Source organism: Coregonus clupeaformis, chromosome 36 (genome assembly GCF_020615455.1).
Source record: "Coregonus clupeaformis isolate EN_2021a chromosome 36, ASM2061545v1, whole genome shotgun sequence".
Lineage (NCBI taxonomy): Eukaryota > Metazoa > Chordata > Actinopteri > Salmoniformes > Salmonidae > Coregonus > Coregonus clupeaformis.
In genome coordinates, this window is record NC_059227.1 from 7,167,447 (window position 1) to 7,184,148 (window position 16,702).

At 45.9% G+C, this 16,702-nt stretch overlaps 1 protein-coding gene across 2 annotated transcripts in view; it reads right to left on the reverse strand.

Moving 5' to 3' along the window:
* The window catches only part of LOC121552934 (serine/threonine-protein kinase MRCK beta-like), a 123,548-nt gene that overhangs the window by 36,540 nt on the left and 70,306 nt on the right, over window positions 1-16,702 (reverse strand). For both annotated transcript variants that reach the window (XM_045211240.1, XM_041866041.2), the window contains exons 14-18: window positions 7,255-7,508; window positions 6,565-6,670; window positions 6,257-6,381; window positions 5,984-6,089; window positions 968-1,116 (exon numbers count right to left, since the gene is read on the reverse strand). In XM_045211240.1, the coding sequence (XP_045067175.1) occupies window positions 968-1,116; window positions 5,984-6,089; window positions 6,257-6,381; window positions 6,565-6,670; window positions 7,255-7,508 (740 nt within the window). The remainder of the gene's footprint in view (window positions 1-967; window positions 1,117-5,983; window positions 6,090-6,256; window positions 6,382-6,564; window positions 6,671-7,254; window positions 7,509-16,702) is intronic.

Genomic DNA, 16,702 nt, shown 5'->3' on the forward strand with positions numbered 1-16,702 from the left:
TGCCACCCTACCCCATAGCCCATTCATATGAAGAATACGGGAGATTGTTGTCACATGTAGCACACAGCCAGTACTTGCCAGAAATTCCTGCAGTTCCTTTAATGTTGCTGTAGGCCTCTTGGAAGCCTCCCTGAACAGTTTTCTTCTCGTCTTTTCATAAATTTTGGAGGGACGTCCAGTTCTTGATAATGTCTCTGTTGTGCCATATTTTCTCCACTTGATGATGACTGTCTTCACTGTGCTCCATGGTATATGTAATGCTTTGGAAATTATTTTGTACCCTTCTCCTGACTGATATCTTTCAACAACGAGATCCCTCTGATGCTTTGGAAGCTCTCTGCGGACCATGGCTTTTGCTCTGAGACGCAACTAAGAAAATGGCAGGAAAATCCTCCTAGAACAGCTGAACTTTATTTGTGATTAATCAGAGTCACTTTAAATGATGGCAGGTGTGTAACGACTTCTATTTAACATGAGTTTGAATGTGATTGGTTAATTCTGAACACAGCCACATCCCCAGTTATAAGAGGGTGTGCACACTTATGCAACCAGGTTATTGTAAGGTTTTTATTTTTCATTTTTCCCCCCCTCGAAGATTTCAGTTTGTTTTTCAATTGAATTGTTCACATTATAGGTCACATTAACAGTGGAAAAAGTTGTGACATGATTTATCTTTGTCTCATTCTTTTACATCACAAAAGGGGTGTGTAGACTTTTTATATCCACTGTATATACACATACTGCGCTGTGGTTCAAATACCGGTATCCACCGTCCCTACTGTACTCCCACTTACCCGTCTTCCCCTCTGTTTCCAACTGTCTAAACGAAGTGTACAACGTAAAAAAAATATTGTACAATGTAAAAAAAAAAAATGTAAAAAAAACGAATACAAATATATTATTTTAAAGAATGGTGAAATGTTCTGACCCGGGGAGGGGGGTCACGGTTGGGGTTGCAGGGGCTGACCTTTCAAAGGAGATGTTGGAGGCCTTGACCTTGCGGAGCTCCTCCTGGACCAGCTGCTTGGCCCGTATCTCGGCGTCCAGGGCCGACTGCAGCTCCAAACGGGCCGACATGTCCAGCTTCTGGCTGCGACGTACCTTCCACAGGGGGTCCTGGGGACGAGAGCGGGATTATTGTATTGTATTCAGGGTGGGGGGGTAGGGATTGACGTGATAACATTAACCAGTGGCCAATTATTGGGTGTGGTCGATTTAAGTCGCTCTGAACATGGGGTGTAAACTGTGCTGGCAACACCAGGAATGGGGTTTGGATTCCTCGATGGGCCACAAATGGGTTAACTGATTCCTGTTAAGAGGTGAGTGGCAACTGGCCGATATGGTTAGTTCCAGTGTGTGTTGAATCTGCTTCTGTAAAAAAGCTAACTGAACATGCCCTCAAGGAAATGGCTGTCCAATCATGTCAGCTAAACCTCAAACACAACCATATCGTCCCGACTCAAATACAATTCAGCAGGTGCAAAAAATATTTGAGATTTCATCCAACTCCACACACGCGATGGATGTATTTTATCGAGCGAATGAGGGAGCCAATGACAAATCGACTTTACAGGAAGCTGGGATGACATTCCGCGGATGCTGGCGGATCGCGTGACATCACGGCCCAACGGGACAGGAAATGAGGCATCATATCCTCTAACCCAGCCCCACTCACTACGCCCCCCCCCCATACCTAATACCTACTCCCCCTGACTGAAATATCCAGCCAGTCTCGTATGTTACAGGAGAGAGAGTGAGAGAAGAGTGAGTGAGAGAAAAGAGAGAGTGAGAAAGAGCAAGCAAGCAAGCGAGAGAAATGCGAGAGCGAGGAAAGAGAGAGCGAGGGAAGAGAGCGAGGGAAGAGAGAGCGAGGAAAGAGAGAGCGAGGGAAGAGAGAGCGAGGGAAGAGAGAGCGAGGGAAGAGAGAGCGAGGAAAGAGAGAGCGAGGGAAGAGAGAGCGAGGGAAGAGAGAGCGAGGGAAGAGAGAGCGAGGAAAGAGAGAGCGAGGGAAGAGAGAGCGAGGGAAGAGAGAGCGAAGGAAGAGAGAGTGAGAGAGAAACGAGAGAGGGGATCCATAGTGCTCTTGTACAGCACAAATGTGGAGCTCTTTGTACTCTTAAGGAGCTCCCTAGCCCCAATCCTAAACTTAACCATTAGGGTGATGGAAGAATATCTGAATATCTATCAGTAGTTAGGGGCAACTTCTACTTACCCCCTCCCCTGAAATGTATTACTAGGTTCTTGGTTCTTGTAAGCAAATGGGAAGCATCTTATAGTATCAGTCTGGTCTGAAACACATGTGGCCCCCTCAAACTCCTCAGATAATTTTCACTCCGAATCCAATTTTGCTTTCTAGGTCTCTGAATGCTTCAAAGCAGTGCCAGTATATTTAAATAGTCACTATCTGGGGACGTCAAACCCACTTTCAAACGGGCCTAAAATATCATGTTAGAATTCAGATCACGCTGGCTATTCCAGGTCATTTTTTCTCAAGAAAATCAAAATCACCAAATCGGTATAAACTGGGCCATATGAGTGACAGACTGACGACTCTATCGGCATGACAGCAGTCCTCTGCCCCGCCTATGGCGGAGCGTCACATCCGCAGGCTGGCTTTGATTGACGGACGCACTCACCCTCTTGTCCCCCACAGCCGAGGGAAAGGGCTTCAGGGGAGGAGTGGCCACTCCTGAGCCTTGCTGGGGGCGGCAGGTTAAAACAGAAGAGCACTCAACTCATGGCACTAAACACACACTTCACCAGAGTACACCAAAACAGCTTTGCGAAGGAAGCAAATGATTGGCAACCAAAATATTTTTCTACAATTTCTCCATCATTGGGGAGTTCAATGCTTTCCCTGCTACTTACCCCCTTTTGTTGCTTGCTTGAGCCATCTAGTACTATGTATGGAATAGGGTACTATTTGGGACAAAGCCATTGGTCAAACGTACTGAACTATGTATAGAATAGGGTACCATTTGGGACAAAGCCATTGGTCAAACGTACTGAACTATGTATAGAATAGGGTACCATTTGGGACAAAGCCATTGGTCAAACGTACTGAACTATGTATAGAATAGGGTACCATTTGGGACAAAGCCATTGGTCAAACGTACTGAACTATGTATGGAATAGGGTACTATTTGAGACAAATACAATGTTACCCCACTCTCAGCAACAACAGCGGGCATAGCCTTTCTCTGCCTGGTGAGCATTATGCTTCCAAAAGTACCCAGACAGACACCAGGAGCTAATATCATTAAGCTAACGCTACTATTGCTAAGTCTGCCGTAAATAGCCCTGTCTAATGGGAATGGATGGAGGGGAGATGACAGGTGTGCCAACGCTACTGCTAACGCTAGCTAAATAGCCCTGACTAATGAGAATGGATGGAGGGGAGATGACAGGTGTGCCAGCTAGCTAGCTAAGGGAGCGGAGGGAACTGCACTCAAGGTCATATTTGATGTAATATTCCTCTCCCCGTAACCAGGTTAGGGCTGAAAATAAGCGGAAGATGGACTCTCTACACACACAGAAGATAGAGTTACAGTGAGGGAAAAAAGTATTTGATCCCCTGCTGATTTTGTACGTTTGCCCACTGACAAAGACATGATCAGTCTATAATTTTAATGGTAGGTTTATTTGAACAGTGAGAGACAGAATAACAACAAAAAAATCCAGAAAAAATGCATGTAAAAAATGTTATAAATTGATTTGCATTTTAATGAGGGAAATAAGTATTTGACCCCTTTGCAAAACATGACTTAGTACTTGGTGGCAAAACCCTCGTTGGCAATCAGAGGTCAGACGTTTCTTGTAGTTGGCCACCAGGTTTGCACACATCTCAGGAGGGATTTTGTCCCACATCTTCTCCAAGTCATTAAGGTTTCGAGGCTGACGTTTGGCAACTCGAACCTTCAGCTCCCTCCACAGATTTTCTATGGGATTAAGGTCTGGAGACTGGCTAGGCCACTCCAGGACCTTAATGTGCTGCTTCTTGAGCCACTCCTTTGTTGCCTTGGCCATGTGTTTTGGGTCATTGTCATGCTGGAATACCCATCCACGACCCATTTTCAATGCCCTGGCTGAGGGAAGGAGGTTCTCACCCAAGATTTTACAGTACATGGCCCAAGATTTTACAGTACATGGCCCTGTCCATCGTCCCTTTGATGCGGTGAAGTTGTCCTGTCCCCTTAGCAGAAAACCCCCCCAAAGCATAATGTTTCCACCTCCATGTTTGACAGTGGGGATGGTGTTCTTGGGGTCATAGGCAGCATTCCTCCTCCAAACACGGCGAGTTGAATTGATGCCAAAGAGCTCCATTTTGGTCTCATCTGACCACAACACTTTCACCCAGTTCTCCTCTGAATCATTCAGATGTTCACTGGCAAACTTCAGACGGCCCCTGTATATGTGCTTTCTTGAGCAGGGGGACCTTGCGGGCGCTGACAGGATTTCAGTCCTTCACGGCGTAGTGTGTTACCAATTGTTTTCTTGGTGACTATGGTCCCAGCTGCCTTGAGATCATTGACAAGATCCTCCCGTGTAGTTCTGGGCTGATTCCTCACCGTTCTCATGATCATTGCAAATCCACGAGGTGAGATCTTGCATGGAGCCCCAGGCCGAGGGAGATTGACAGTTCATAGCTACTACACCGGAAGCGTAACTTTTTGCCGGCGTGGGCAAAGCGCAATCCACTTCATCATGTGTTCTTGGGCGCTCGGCCGATGTCCAGTGTAGCAGACCTGTTTGGCTGATTCGCTTTTGAGCAAAGTCCATGAATGGGACTCCATTTTCATAACTTGGTCTAGTTATTATATAATTCTATGATACTGCACCACAGCAGTAATGAAATGAGTAGACTGGGTGCTGCCTCTACACAGCTTGTGGGGCATAGCCTATGTACAGCTGCTGTCCCCTCAAGTCAGGCACTCGACCTGGATCGCTTCAATATACATCCAGCTGCACTGTGTCAGCGGAGTGTGTGCAATGTAAGCCGGGATAAAAGCAATGTGTTAAGAAGGGGAATATTAGAATTACCACAACGAGGGAAGCACCGTCTGACCTCAGGAGGCTGAAGAAATTTGGCTTGGCACCTAAAACCGTCACAAACTTTTACAGATGCACAATTGAGAACATCCTGTCGGGCTGTATCACCACCTGGTACGGCAACTGCACCGCCCGCAACCGCAGGGCTCTCCAGAGGGTGGTGCGGTCTGCCGAACGCATTATCGGGGGCAAACTACCCGCCCTCCAAGACACATACAGCACCCGATGTCACAGGAAGGCCAAAAAAGCCAAAAATATCATCAAGGACATCAACCACCCAAGCCACTGCCTGTTCACCCCGCTATCATCCAGAAGGCGAGGTCAGTACAGGTGCATCAAAGCTGGGACCGAGAGAATGAAAAATAGCTTCTATCTCAAGGCCATCAGACTGTTAAATAGCCATCACTAGCACATTAGAGGCTGCTGCTGCCTATTGAAATCACTGGCCACTTTAAGAAATGGAACACTAGTCACTTTAATAATGTTTACATATCTTGCGCTACTCATCTCATATGTATATACTGCATTCTATTCTATAATATTCTACTATATCTTAGTCCATGCTGCTCTGTCATTGCTTGTCCATATATGTACATTTTCTTAAATTCCATTCCTTACTAGTTTTGTGTGTATTAGGTATATGTTGTGAAATTGTTAGATATTACTTGTTAGATATTGCTGCACTGTCGGAGCTAGAAGCACAAGCATTTCGCTACACCCGCTATTAAAGTCTGCTAAACACGTGTATGTGACAAATAACATCTGATTTGATTTGAAGTACTGAAATTCCCCTGCACTCAGACCTGGGGGCCTAATTTGACAGTTGGAATCCCTTGATACTAACACATACACACCTCGGAGGGGATGGGTTTGCGTGTGTTTGTGGGATTAGTATACGTTTAAGTGTGTGTGTGTGTGTGTGTATGTATCTTACCAGGGGTCGGGGGCCCAGGCTGGAGCTGCGGAGTGACTCCAGCTCCTCGGTCATCTTGGAGGCAAGGGCCTGCAGGTAGCCGCGGGCGTCCTTCTCGTCGCTCACCCTACGGGGTCACACACACACACACAACAGTTTAGGAAAAGGTTTCTGAAGCATCTATACAGACCTTACACAGCTCATATTCATTAGGGCACACCACGGGAAAGGAAAACGAGCTATCCCATTGGACAAGGCCTCCGGCCCTGTATAGCTAGCTGCCTTTGCACTGACCACTGGATGATCTCAGCGATCTGGGCCTCCCAGTGAGCCACGCTCTCCTTCTTAGAGGCCAAGTCCTGCAGCTCGTCCTCCAGCTGGCGGTTCTGAGCGGTCAGCTTGTCCACAAACGTACACAGCTGAGAGAGAGAGAGAGAGAGAGAGAGAGAGAGAGAGAGAGAGAGAGAGAGAGAGAGAGAGAGAGAGAGAGAGAGAGAGAGAGAGAGAGAGAGAGAGAGTCATAGGGAGGGGGGAAAGAGAGAGAGAGATTGATTAAGAGTCCATTCGCACCACCCGTCTTTCTACCTATGTGTGGTCCTTACCCTGTCAGTCTCTGCGGTCAGCTTGCGGTTGTCCTCGGTCAGCATGCTGCGCTCACGCTCGTACTTGTCCTTTAGAGCGCCCACTGCCTCGTCCATCTCGGTTTGTCTGCACACACACACACACACACACACACACACACACACACACACACACACACAAATAATGAGATCTCAAGTAAACAAGTTCAAACAATAACACGGGCACCCCGCCACCTTTTTGGGTAAACAGCTTAAGGATGGGGCAGGAGAAAGGTAGCCACTCTTTAATTCATAGACGGTTCATGGATGAGAGGACTGACCATCCATGAGATGAAAATGAGTTTTAACCAATGGAGTAAAACCAGCTTTATTTTGGGTTCTGATGGGGAACGATAGTTGAACTAAAGCTCATGAGGCATTTATAAGTTATATTCTTCAATAATCAAATTGGTATTCATCATTAATTCTAAAGTCCAAAAATGGATGTAGCAATCGCAGATTTCCAGTTTAATGTAGAAATGTAAAGGTTTGGACAATTTTCTCAAGAAAAGCTTGCCCTAATCTTAAAGAGATACTCATACCTGACCCCATACCTCAAGTCTTCTAATATTAGGTAGCTACTGCATTTTTACTTTAGCCACATAGTGGATACTAGCCTAACCCACCTCTCAATCTCGGCAAAGCCTAAACCTGTCCTATCCCAAAACCCACCTCTCTCGCTTGGCTTTCTCCAGCTTGTCCTTGAGCATGAGCAGCTCCTTGTGGAGGGAGAGCTGCTGACCCTCAGAGTCGTGGAGCTCCTTCCGGAGGCCCTTGAGCTCGCTGGTGTGGGAGGCCTCGCGACGCACCAGCTCCTCCTCGTAGAACAGTACCTTCTTGTCCAGCTCCGACTTCACCTTGGACAGCTCCTGCTGCAGCTCTGGGCTGCTGCCTCCGGCCCCACGACCGCTGCCCTGCTGCTTCACCTGGGGGAAAGACAGAGACTTTTCTTTCTATCGCTTTTTTTACAATTGTGTTTTTTAAATCACGAGAGTTCGAATGGCCTCAAATTGAAAATAAACTGAAAACTTGCAACATGAAAGAGAAGGTGAGAGAGAAATGACTAACTTGAAAACGAGACGAGGAGGGAGCGGGGAGAGAAATTAATAAACAATGTACATGACATTTAGCCCCAAAAGTAAAAATAAATAAATATATACAGTATATTATTATTATACGTAAACAGTTAACTAATCCTGATGCAGAGGAAAGCGGTATAGAATAACAGGAGTACATCACAGGGGAGAGGAGACTGAAGTGTAACGCAAGTCAAATAATGTTGAATACTTATCGTTACTAGTGAGATTCCAATCATATATTATTTAACTAGGCAAGTCAGTTAAGAACAAATTCTTATTTACAATGACGGCCTACACCGGCCAAACCCGGACGACGCTGGGCCAATTGTGCGCTGCCCTATGGGACTCCCAATCACGTCCGGTTGTGATACAGCCTGGAATCGAACCAGGGGGGTCTGTAGTGACGCCTCAAGCACTGAGATGCAGTGCCTTAGACCGCTGAGATGCAGTGCCTTAGACCGCTGCACCACTCGGGAGCATATTGTGATAGGTTTAAAAGTTGACAGCTATTACAAATGAGTTGTCAGAAGCTGCATGACGAGCAGTTTATTTTGTGCCAATCAAAACTCAATATTCTTAGTCCCTCTCATTTTACATTTTTACGTTTTAGTCATTTAGCAGACGCTCTTATCCAGAGCAAATTTACAGTTAGTGAGTGCATACATTATTATAATTTTTTCATACTGGCCCCCCGTGGGAATCGAACCCACAACCCTGGCATTGCAAACGCCATGCTCTACCAACTGAGCTACATCCCTGCCGGCCATTCCCTCCCCTCCCCTGGACGACGCTGTGCCAATTGTGCGCCACCCCATGGGTCTCCTGGTCACGGCCGGCTACGACAGAGCCTGGATTCAAACCAGGATCTCTAGTGGCACAGCCTTAGACATTTTTACATTTTACATTTTACGTCATTTAGCAGACGCTCTTATCCAGAGCGACTTAGCGCATACATTATTCTTTTTTTATTTTCATACTGGCCCCCCGTGGGAATCGAACCCACAACCCTGGCGTTGCAAACGCCATGCTCTACCAACTGAGCTACCTCCCTGCCGGCCATTCCCTCCCCTACCCTGGACGACGCTGGGCCAATTGTGCGCCGCGCCCCATTGGTCTCCCGGTTGCGGCCGGCTACTGCAGAGCCTGGATTCGAACCAGGATCTCTAGTGGCACAGCTAGCACTGCGATGCAGTGCCTTAGACCACTGTGCCACTCGTTCTGCAGGAGCTAGAATGCAAAGTGAAGAGCTACCGCCATTCTATGGAAGAAAAACGAAGTTTCAAATCGTCGTGAGGAGTTGTATAAAACTGAACTAAAAAGAGAAAACTGGATATTAACACTCACTTATCTATCCGAAAGAGCTGTGAAGGGTTTGAGGGAAAGATTGACGCCAGGATTTGGTGAGCTTTCATAAGGAGAACGATTAGGCTAGCTAAGCTATTGCTAGCATTTTGTGCGTGTTCACACTGAACCAAGCATCCGCACAAGCCGTTAACATTTAGGCTAGCTAAGCTATCGATCAATTGAAATAGCAAACGTTAGTGATCATGCTAATCATGCATGGCAAACTATTTTAGTTTTCATATTTTTTATAAAATGTGATCAGCTATTATCAAAAATCCATTTTGGTACACAGTTATGTTTTAGATTACTTTACAAGAAATGGTGTACAGGTGTAAGCACTAGTACTTTGCATTGGCCAGGCTAGTGTATTGTTTAGTTCATGTGAGCCTGGTGCTGTAGTTAAAGTGTAAAGCATTTTGACTAAGTTTTATTTTCTTATTCCTGTAAGAGATTAAAGCTGAGAGCTATATTAATGTTTATATGAAAGGTATTCATGGTATATATATTGTGTGATCCTGTTTGTAAAAACAGGTCTTTTTTTTTTTATTGATTCAGTTCCACCAAGGATGGCGAGCCGCCCGAACCCAGGACATCCGTAAGAAGATTTGCATGCAAAGATGTATTTTTCCTTTTCCATGGAGGACAATGAATTTGCACTGCCATACAACAGGGTGTGGTAGGATTCTTTGTTGCAAGACATCATAGCACCATACCTTGCAGTGGGACTGTCATAAGCACATACCACATTTAAACACCGTACAGTGTTTATTGATATGCACACTCACTCACATTTGATTCCATCTCATAGTGGGTTTATAAGTCAGTATTTGTGAATTGGGCTGTGTTTTTCTGTGGATTCATGTTTATTGTATTGAACATTGAAAGCTGAGATACCCTCAGATTAAAATAGAGTTGGGTGCACCCTAGTAAACTATAGGTGGGATATATGGCCGATATCTGAGTCTATTGTACTGTTGATGTATTGAATTCATATTGAGTTCATTGTACACCTTTCACATATCAATATTTACTCAAGGTGATTCTTTTTTGTACTAATTTTTATTTACAAAATACAAGCCGGCATTATTTTCCTAAATGATTCATTGTACGCCGATGATTCATGTTTTCTTTTAAATCCACAACTTCAATCCCTCCACAGCCTCATAGAGGATCTAGATACATTTTCTAACCTCTCTGGATTACAACCAAATTATGATAAATGTACTAGATTACGTATTGGATCACTAAAAATACAACTTTTACATTTCCGTGTAGTTTACCAATAAAATGGTCCGATGGTGATGTGTATATACTCGGAATACATATCCCAAAAGAAATAAATGATCTCACTCCAAAAATGTTTAATAGAAAGTTAGCAAAAATAGATAAGATCTTGCTACCATGGAAAGGTAAATACCTGTCTATTTGTGGAAAAACCACCCTGTATCCCAGTGTACCTATTTGCTTATGGTCTTGCCTACGCATAGCAAACATTTGTTTAAATTACATGAGAAAACAATATTCCATTTTATTTGGAACGGCAAGCCAGACAAAATTAAACGGGCCTATTTATATAATGAATATGAATTTGGAGGACAGAAAATTATTAAATATTAAAGCATTAGACATAACACTAAAAGCTTCAGTCATACAAAAATTATACTTAAATCCGAACCGGTTCTCTAGCAAATTAGTAAGATTGTCTCACCCCATGTTCAAGAATGGCGTTTTTCCCTTTATTCAAATTACAACCTCTCACTTTCAGTTATTTGAAAAGGAAATAATCTCCCAAATATCACTATTTCTAAAACAACCCATAGAAAGTTGGTTGCAATTTCAATTTAATCCTCCAGAAACGACAGAACAAATAATGCAACAAATACTGTGGTTAAACTCAAATATACTAATTGATAAAAAAAACATTTTTTGATTTAAAAAAATGATATTATAGGTAGGACTGGTGGAGTTATGTCGCACATGCGGCTAACAAAAACATATGGAAATGTCAGCTCTACCCAAAATTACAACCAAATAATTGCAGCATTACCGCAAAAATGGAAGAGGAAAGTGGAAGGGGAAAAAGTAAGGAACTTGTCTGTCGGCCCTGCATTAAAGACCATAATTGGTTAAAGAAAATTGTGATAAATAAAAAAGTACACCAGTTTCATTTAAGGACCAAAGGATTGACAGCCGTCCCATATAGATTGCAAAATAGTTGGGAAGAGATTTTTGACGTACCGATTTCATGGCAATACGCAAAACACCGGATTCAAAAATTAGAATCTTTCAATTTAAATTATTATATAAAATTCTTGCTACCAATAGAATGTTATTTATATGGGGGATACAATCTAACCAGCTCTGCAGATTTTGCTGCGAAGAGACAGTATCATTAGATCATTTGTTTTGGTACTGCCCATTTGTAGCTTGTTTTTGGTCACAGGTCCAGGAATGGCTGAAGGATTGAAATACAGTGGTGAGAACAAGTATTTGATACACTGCCGATTTTGCAGGTTTTCCTACTTACAAAGCATGTAGAGGTCTGTAATTTTTATCATAGGTACACTTCAACTGTGAGAGACGGATTCTTAAACAACAATCCAGAAAATCACATTGTATGATTTTTAAGTCATTAATTTGCATTTTATTGCATGACATAAGTATTTGATCACCTACACACCAGTAAGAATTCCGGCTCTCACAGACCTGTTAGTTTTTCTTTAAGAAGCCCTCCTATTCTCCACTCATTACCTGTGTTAACTGCACCTGTTTGAACTCGTTACCTGTATAAAAGACACCTGTCCACACACTCAATCAAACAGACTCCAACCTCTCCACAATGGCCAAGACCAGAGAGCTGTGTAAGGACGTCAGGGATACAATTGTAGACCTGCACAAGGCTGGGATGGGCTACAGGACAAATGGCAAGCAGCTTGGTGAGAAGGCAACAACTGTTGGCGCAATTATTAGAAAATGGAAGAAGTTAAAGATGACGGTCAATCACCCTCGGTCTGGGGCTCCATGCAAGATCTCACCTCGTGGGGCATCAATGATCATGAGGAAGGTGAGGGATCAGCCCAGAACTACACGGCAGGACCTGGTCAATGACCTGAAGAGAGCTGGGACCACAGTCTCAAAGAAAACCATTAGTAACACACTACGCCGTCATGGATTAAAATCCTGCAGCGCACGCAAGGTCCCCCTGCTCAAGCCAGCGCATGTCCAGGCCCGTCTGAAGTTTGCCAATGACCATCTGGATGATCCAGAGGAGGAATGGGAGAAGGTCATGTGGTCTGATGAGACAAAAATAGAGCTTTTTGGTCTAAACTCCACTCGCCGTGTTCGGACTGTGACGTCACGAGAGGCTACACAGCTTTCAGCGGGATTGCTCAAGTAGTGCAAGGAGACAAGGTTCAAACAAAACAAGGATTTTATTATAGGTCTTGGGAAATTAACGAAAATATAACAAAATTCTGTTCTCTTGTGGCTCTTTAAGGGTTAACAGTTCAGGGATGTCTCTTCCACATCCAAAATCATAATTCTCACTCGCTCAGATAACTTTTCCCCAGCCTTACTGTAGTCCACGTTGCAGCTAGTGGCCAACCCAGCAAAAAGTCCTTCCAAATGTCTCTCCCGTATTTCCACAGGTGCATATATCCAAAGGTGAGTATTTCCCAAAGGTAAGTATCTCCAAATCCTTATATTCCTCATGGAAGTGGACGTGCAGCACTCTTGTCCTCCAGAGAGCCCAGGTTGGAGACTGTGTCTCTTCACCCCCCCAAACCTTCAGCTCATCAGCTCCTCATTTGTTTCAGCTGCGTGGGAAGATTGGCCATAGAGGGGTGGAGTTCCCGACCATACCAGCAGATGGAGCCATAGCTGTCTGGGTTTGCAGCCACCTCAGGACACAGCCTCTCGTGACATCACACATCCCCCTCCTCGGGACCGACGTCCTCGTCGGGGTAAAGGCAGCGAAGAAGGCATCACGCCGGGAGAGGGCGTCCGCATTGCCGTGGTGCTTGCCAGACTGCTCTCTCTTCAACTCCTCCAACTCTAGGACCAGGGACTCAGCCTCCTGTTGTCTCTCCTTGAGTTTCTTACTGAACGCATCAGCCTTGGTTTTAGCAGAGTTTAGCTTCTGTTGAGCAGCTTTCAGTTCCTTCTCTCTCTCTGCCTCCGCATTCTTCATCTTGTTCTCCAACACCTTGTACTTCTCCTCTGCCTTCTTCTGGACCTCCTTACTACTGCGCAGGGTCTCCTCACACTCCTCGATGGTCCTGCGCAGCCTCTCCAGCTCCTCCTGTTGCTTAGGGAAGGAGCTCTGTTGGAGTTTAGCCTGGAGGATATCTAACTCTTCTGTCTTCATGTCTAACTGTTGCTTTAACAAACGATACCTCTCAGCGGTCCCCTTCAGACCAGACAGTTCTTTGTCCAGATTCTGTAGCTCCGTCTCTGTGTCGGTCTGGGCACCTGCCATCCCTATCAGAGCCCGGGCGGGAGTGAGTAACTCGGAGGATTGCACCGGAGCCTTCCCAGGATGAGTCTTGCCTCTCCGTTTCCGAGGTACTCGGGTTATCCTCTCCTGAGACTCTCTCCAGAGTGGGTAAAAGGCTGGGCAGTCTCGTCCAATTAGGACAGGGACGGGGAGGGAATCAACCACCCCGCCGTCGTGTGTATGGTTCCCCGTGTGCTGGTCATTGTAAGTTCAGTAATGGGGTATTCTCTGGTGTCCCCATGGACACAGGAAACTGGGAGGACTTTCCCCGGGGTCAGACACGTTGGGCCCACCAAATCCTTACGCACCAGGGTGGCCCGGCTACCAGAATCCAGTAAGGCCTCCACATCATGGTGATTCACAGTTACCGGGCAGGTGGGGGTCGATCTGGGCCGCCATCTACGACTCCCAAGAGCGAGGCAAAACGGTGTGTGGGTGCTGAGCTGGAGGACTCCGCAGTGGGCATAGGTTCATCGGCTGGTTTCCCACACTGCCAGGAGATATGTCCCATCTCCCCACACCGGTAACACTGTCGAAGTTTCCCCCCTCCTGGTGTACTCTTCTTGGACCCGCCTGGTTTCTGGCTCCCCCTGGAGCCGGGATAAGTCCTGACGTGGCTGGGTTCGAGACCTTGGGGTCCTTTGGACGGGTTCTTCCCATTTGTGGTGGGGCCGCACTCCTGGGGTCTTTTCGGGGAAGCATTCAGCATCTCCGCTGTGGCCTGGTACTTTTCCACAGCTTCCACGGTCAGATCAGCCGTGGTCAAGGCCTGTTGACTGATGAACCGTTTTGCCTCATAAGGCAGGGCGCGTAGGTAACGATCCACCACAACGGCCTCCACCACCGCCGCTGCTGTATTCCTCTGCGGATCCAGCCATTTCCTTGCGATTCGGACAAGTTCATGCATCTGCGCCCGAGGAGGTTGGTCTGGTTGGAAGGTCCAGCTGTGAAAGCGCTGGGCCATACCAAACTTTGTGAGTCCATATCTGCTGAGGATCTCAGACTTCAGGGCATCATAGTCAGTAACCTGGTCAGGGCCCAGGTCCCGGACAGCATTCAGCGATTCCCCGGTTAGAAAGGGGGCTAACAGACCAACCCACTGTTGCTTGGGCCAGGCTTCCCTAGTGGCCGTGGCCTCAAATGCATGCAGGTATGCCTCAATGTCATCGGTAGCTCCCATCTTAGATATAAAGTCACTTGCCTTTATTGGGCGGGTATTTTGGACCACCCTCTGTCTCTGCAACTGCAATTCCTCTGCCTTCAGAAGGTTGGCTTTCTTTTGCTCCTCCAAGAGAGCCACGTTTGCTTGCATCTGGGCTTGCTGGCCAGCAACAAGGGCTTTCAATATGTCCTCCATTTCAGTCGGCGGGGAGCCTACGGCCAACTTGGAAAACTGGGTGATCAAACCTCCGGTATCCTCCTCTGACATGCACTATTAACGCTTGAGCGTGCCCGTATTCTCCACCATCTGTGACGTCACGAGAGGCTACACAGCTTTCAGCGGGATTGCTCAAGTAGTGCAAGGAGACAAGGTTCAAACAAAACAAGGATTTTATTATAGGTCTTGGGAAATTAACGAAAATATAACAAAATTCTGTTCTCTTGTGGCTCTTTAAGGGTTAACAGTTCAGGGATGTCTCTTCCACATCCAAAATCATAATTCTCACTCGCTCAGATAACTTTTCCCCAGCCTTACTGTAGTCCACGTTGCAGCTAGTGGCCAACCCAGCAAAAAGTCCTTCCAAATGTCTCTCCCGTATTTCCACAGGTGCATATATCCAAAGGTGAGTATTTCCCAAAGGTAAGTATCTCCAAATCCTTATATTCCTCATGGAAGTGGACGTGCAGCACTCTTGTCCTCCAGAGAGCCCAGGTTGGAGACTGTGTCTCTTCAACCCCCCAAACCTTCAGCTCATCAGCTCCTCATTTGTTTCAGCTGCGTGGGAAGATTGGCCATAGAGGGGTGGAGTTCCCGACCATACCAGCAGATGGAGCCATAGCTGTCTGGGTTTGCAGCCACCTCAGGGGGATGTAACGTCCCTCCAGGACACAGCCTCTCGTGACATCACAGGACGAAGAAGAAGGATGAGTACAACCCCAAGAACACCATCCCAACCGTGAAGCATGGAGGTAGAAACATCATTCTTTGGGGATGCTTTTCTGCAAAGGGGACAGGACGACTGCCCCGTATTGAGGGGAGGATGGATGGGGCCATGTATCGCGAGATCTTGGCCAACAACCTCCTTCCCTCAGTAAGAGCATTGAAGATGGGTCGTGCCTGGGTCTTCCAGCATGACAACGACCCGAAACACACAGCCAGGGCAACTAAGGAGTGGCTCCGTAAGAAGCATCTCAAGGTCCTGGAGTGTCCTAGCCAGTCTCCAGACCTGAAACCAATAGAAAATCTTTGGAGGGAGCTGAAAGTCCGTATTGCCCAGCGACAGCCCCGAAACCTGAAGGATCTGGAGAAGGTCTGTATGGAGGAGTGGGCCAAAATCCCTGCTGCAGTGTGTGCAAACCTGGTCAAGACCTACAGGAAATGTATGATCTCTGTAATTGCAAACAAAGGTTTCTGTACCAAATATTAAGTTCTGCTTTTCTGATGTATCAAATACTTATGTCATGCAATAAAATGCAAATTAATTACTTAAAAATCATACAATGTGATCTTCTGGGTTTTTGTTTTAGATTCCGTCTATCACAGTTGAAGTGTACCTATGATAAAAATTACAGACCTCTACATGCTTTGTAAATAGGAAAACCTGCAAAAACGGCAGTGTATCAAATACTTGTTCTCCCCACTGTACTAGTAGAGGTGGGTGGAAATATACTAGTAGAGGAGGAGGAGATATACTAATAGAGGAGGGTGGAGATATACTAGTAGAGGAGGATGCAGATATACTAGTAGAGGAGGAGGAGATATACTAGTAGAGGAGGGTGGAGATATACTAGTAGAGGAGGAGGAGATATACTAGTAGAGGAGGGTGGAGATATACTAGTAGAGGAGGAGGAGATATACTAGTAGAGGAGGGTGGAGATATACTAATAGAGGAGGGTGGAGATATACTAGTAGAGGAGGGTGGAGATATACTAGTAGAGGAGGAGGAGATATACTAGTAGAGGAGGAGGAGATATACTAGTAGAGGAGGGTGGAGATATACTAGTAGAGGAGGGTGGAGATATACTAGTAGAGGAGGAGGAG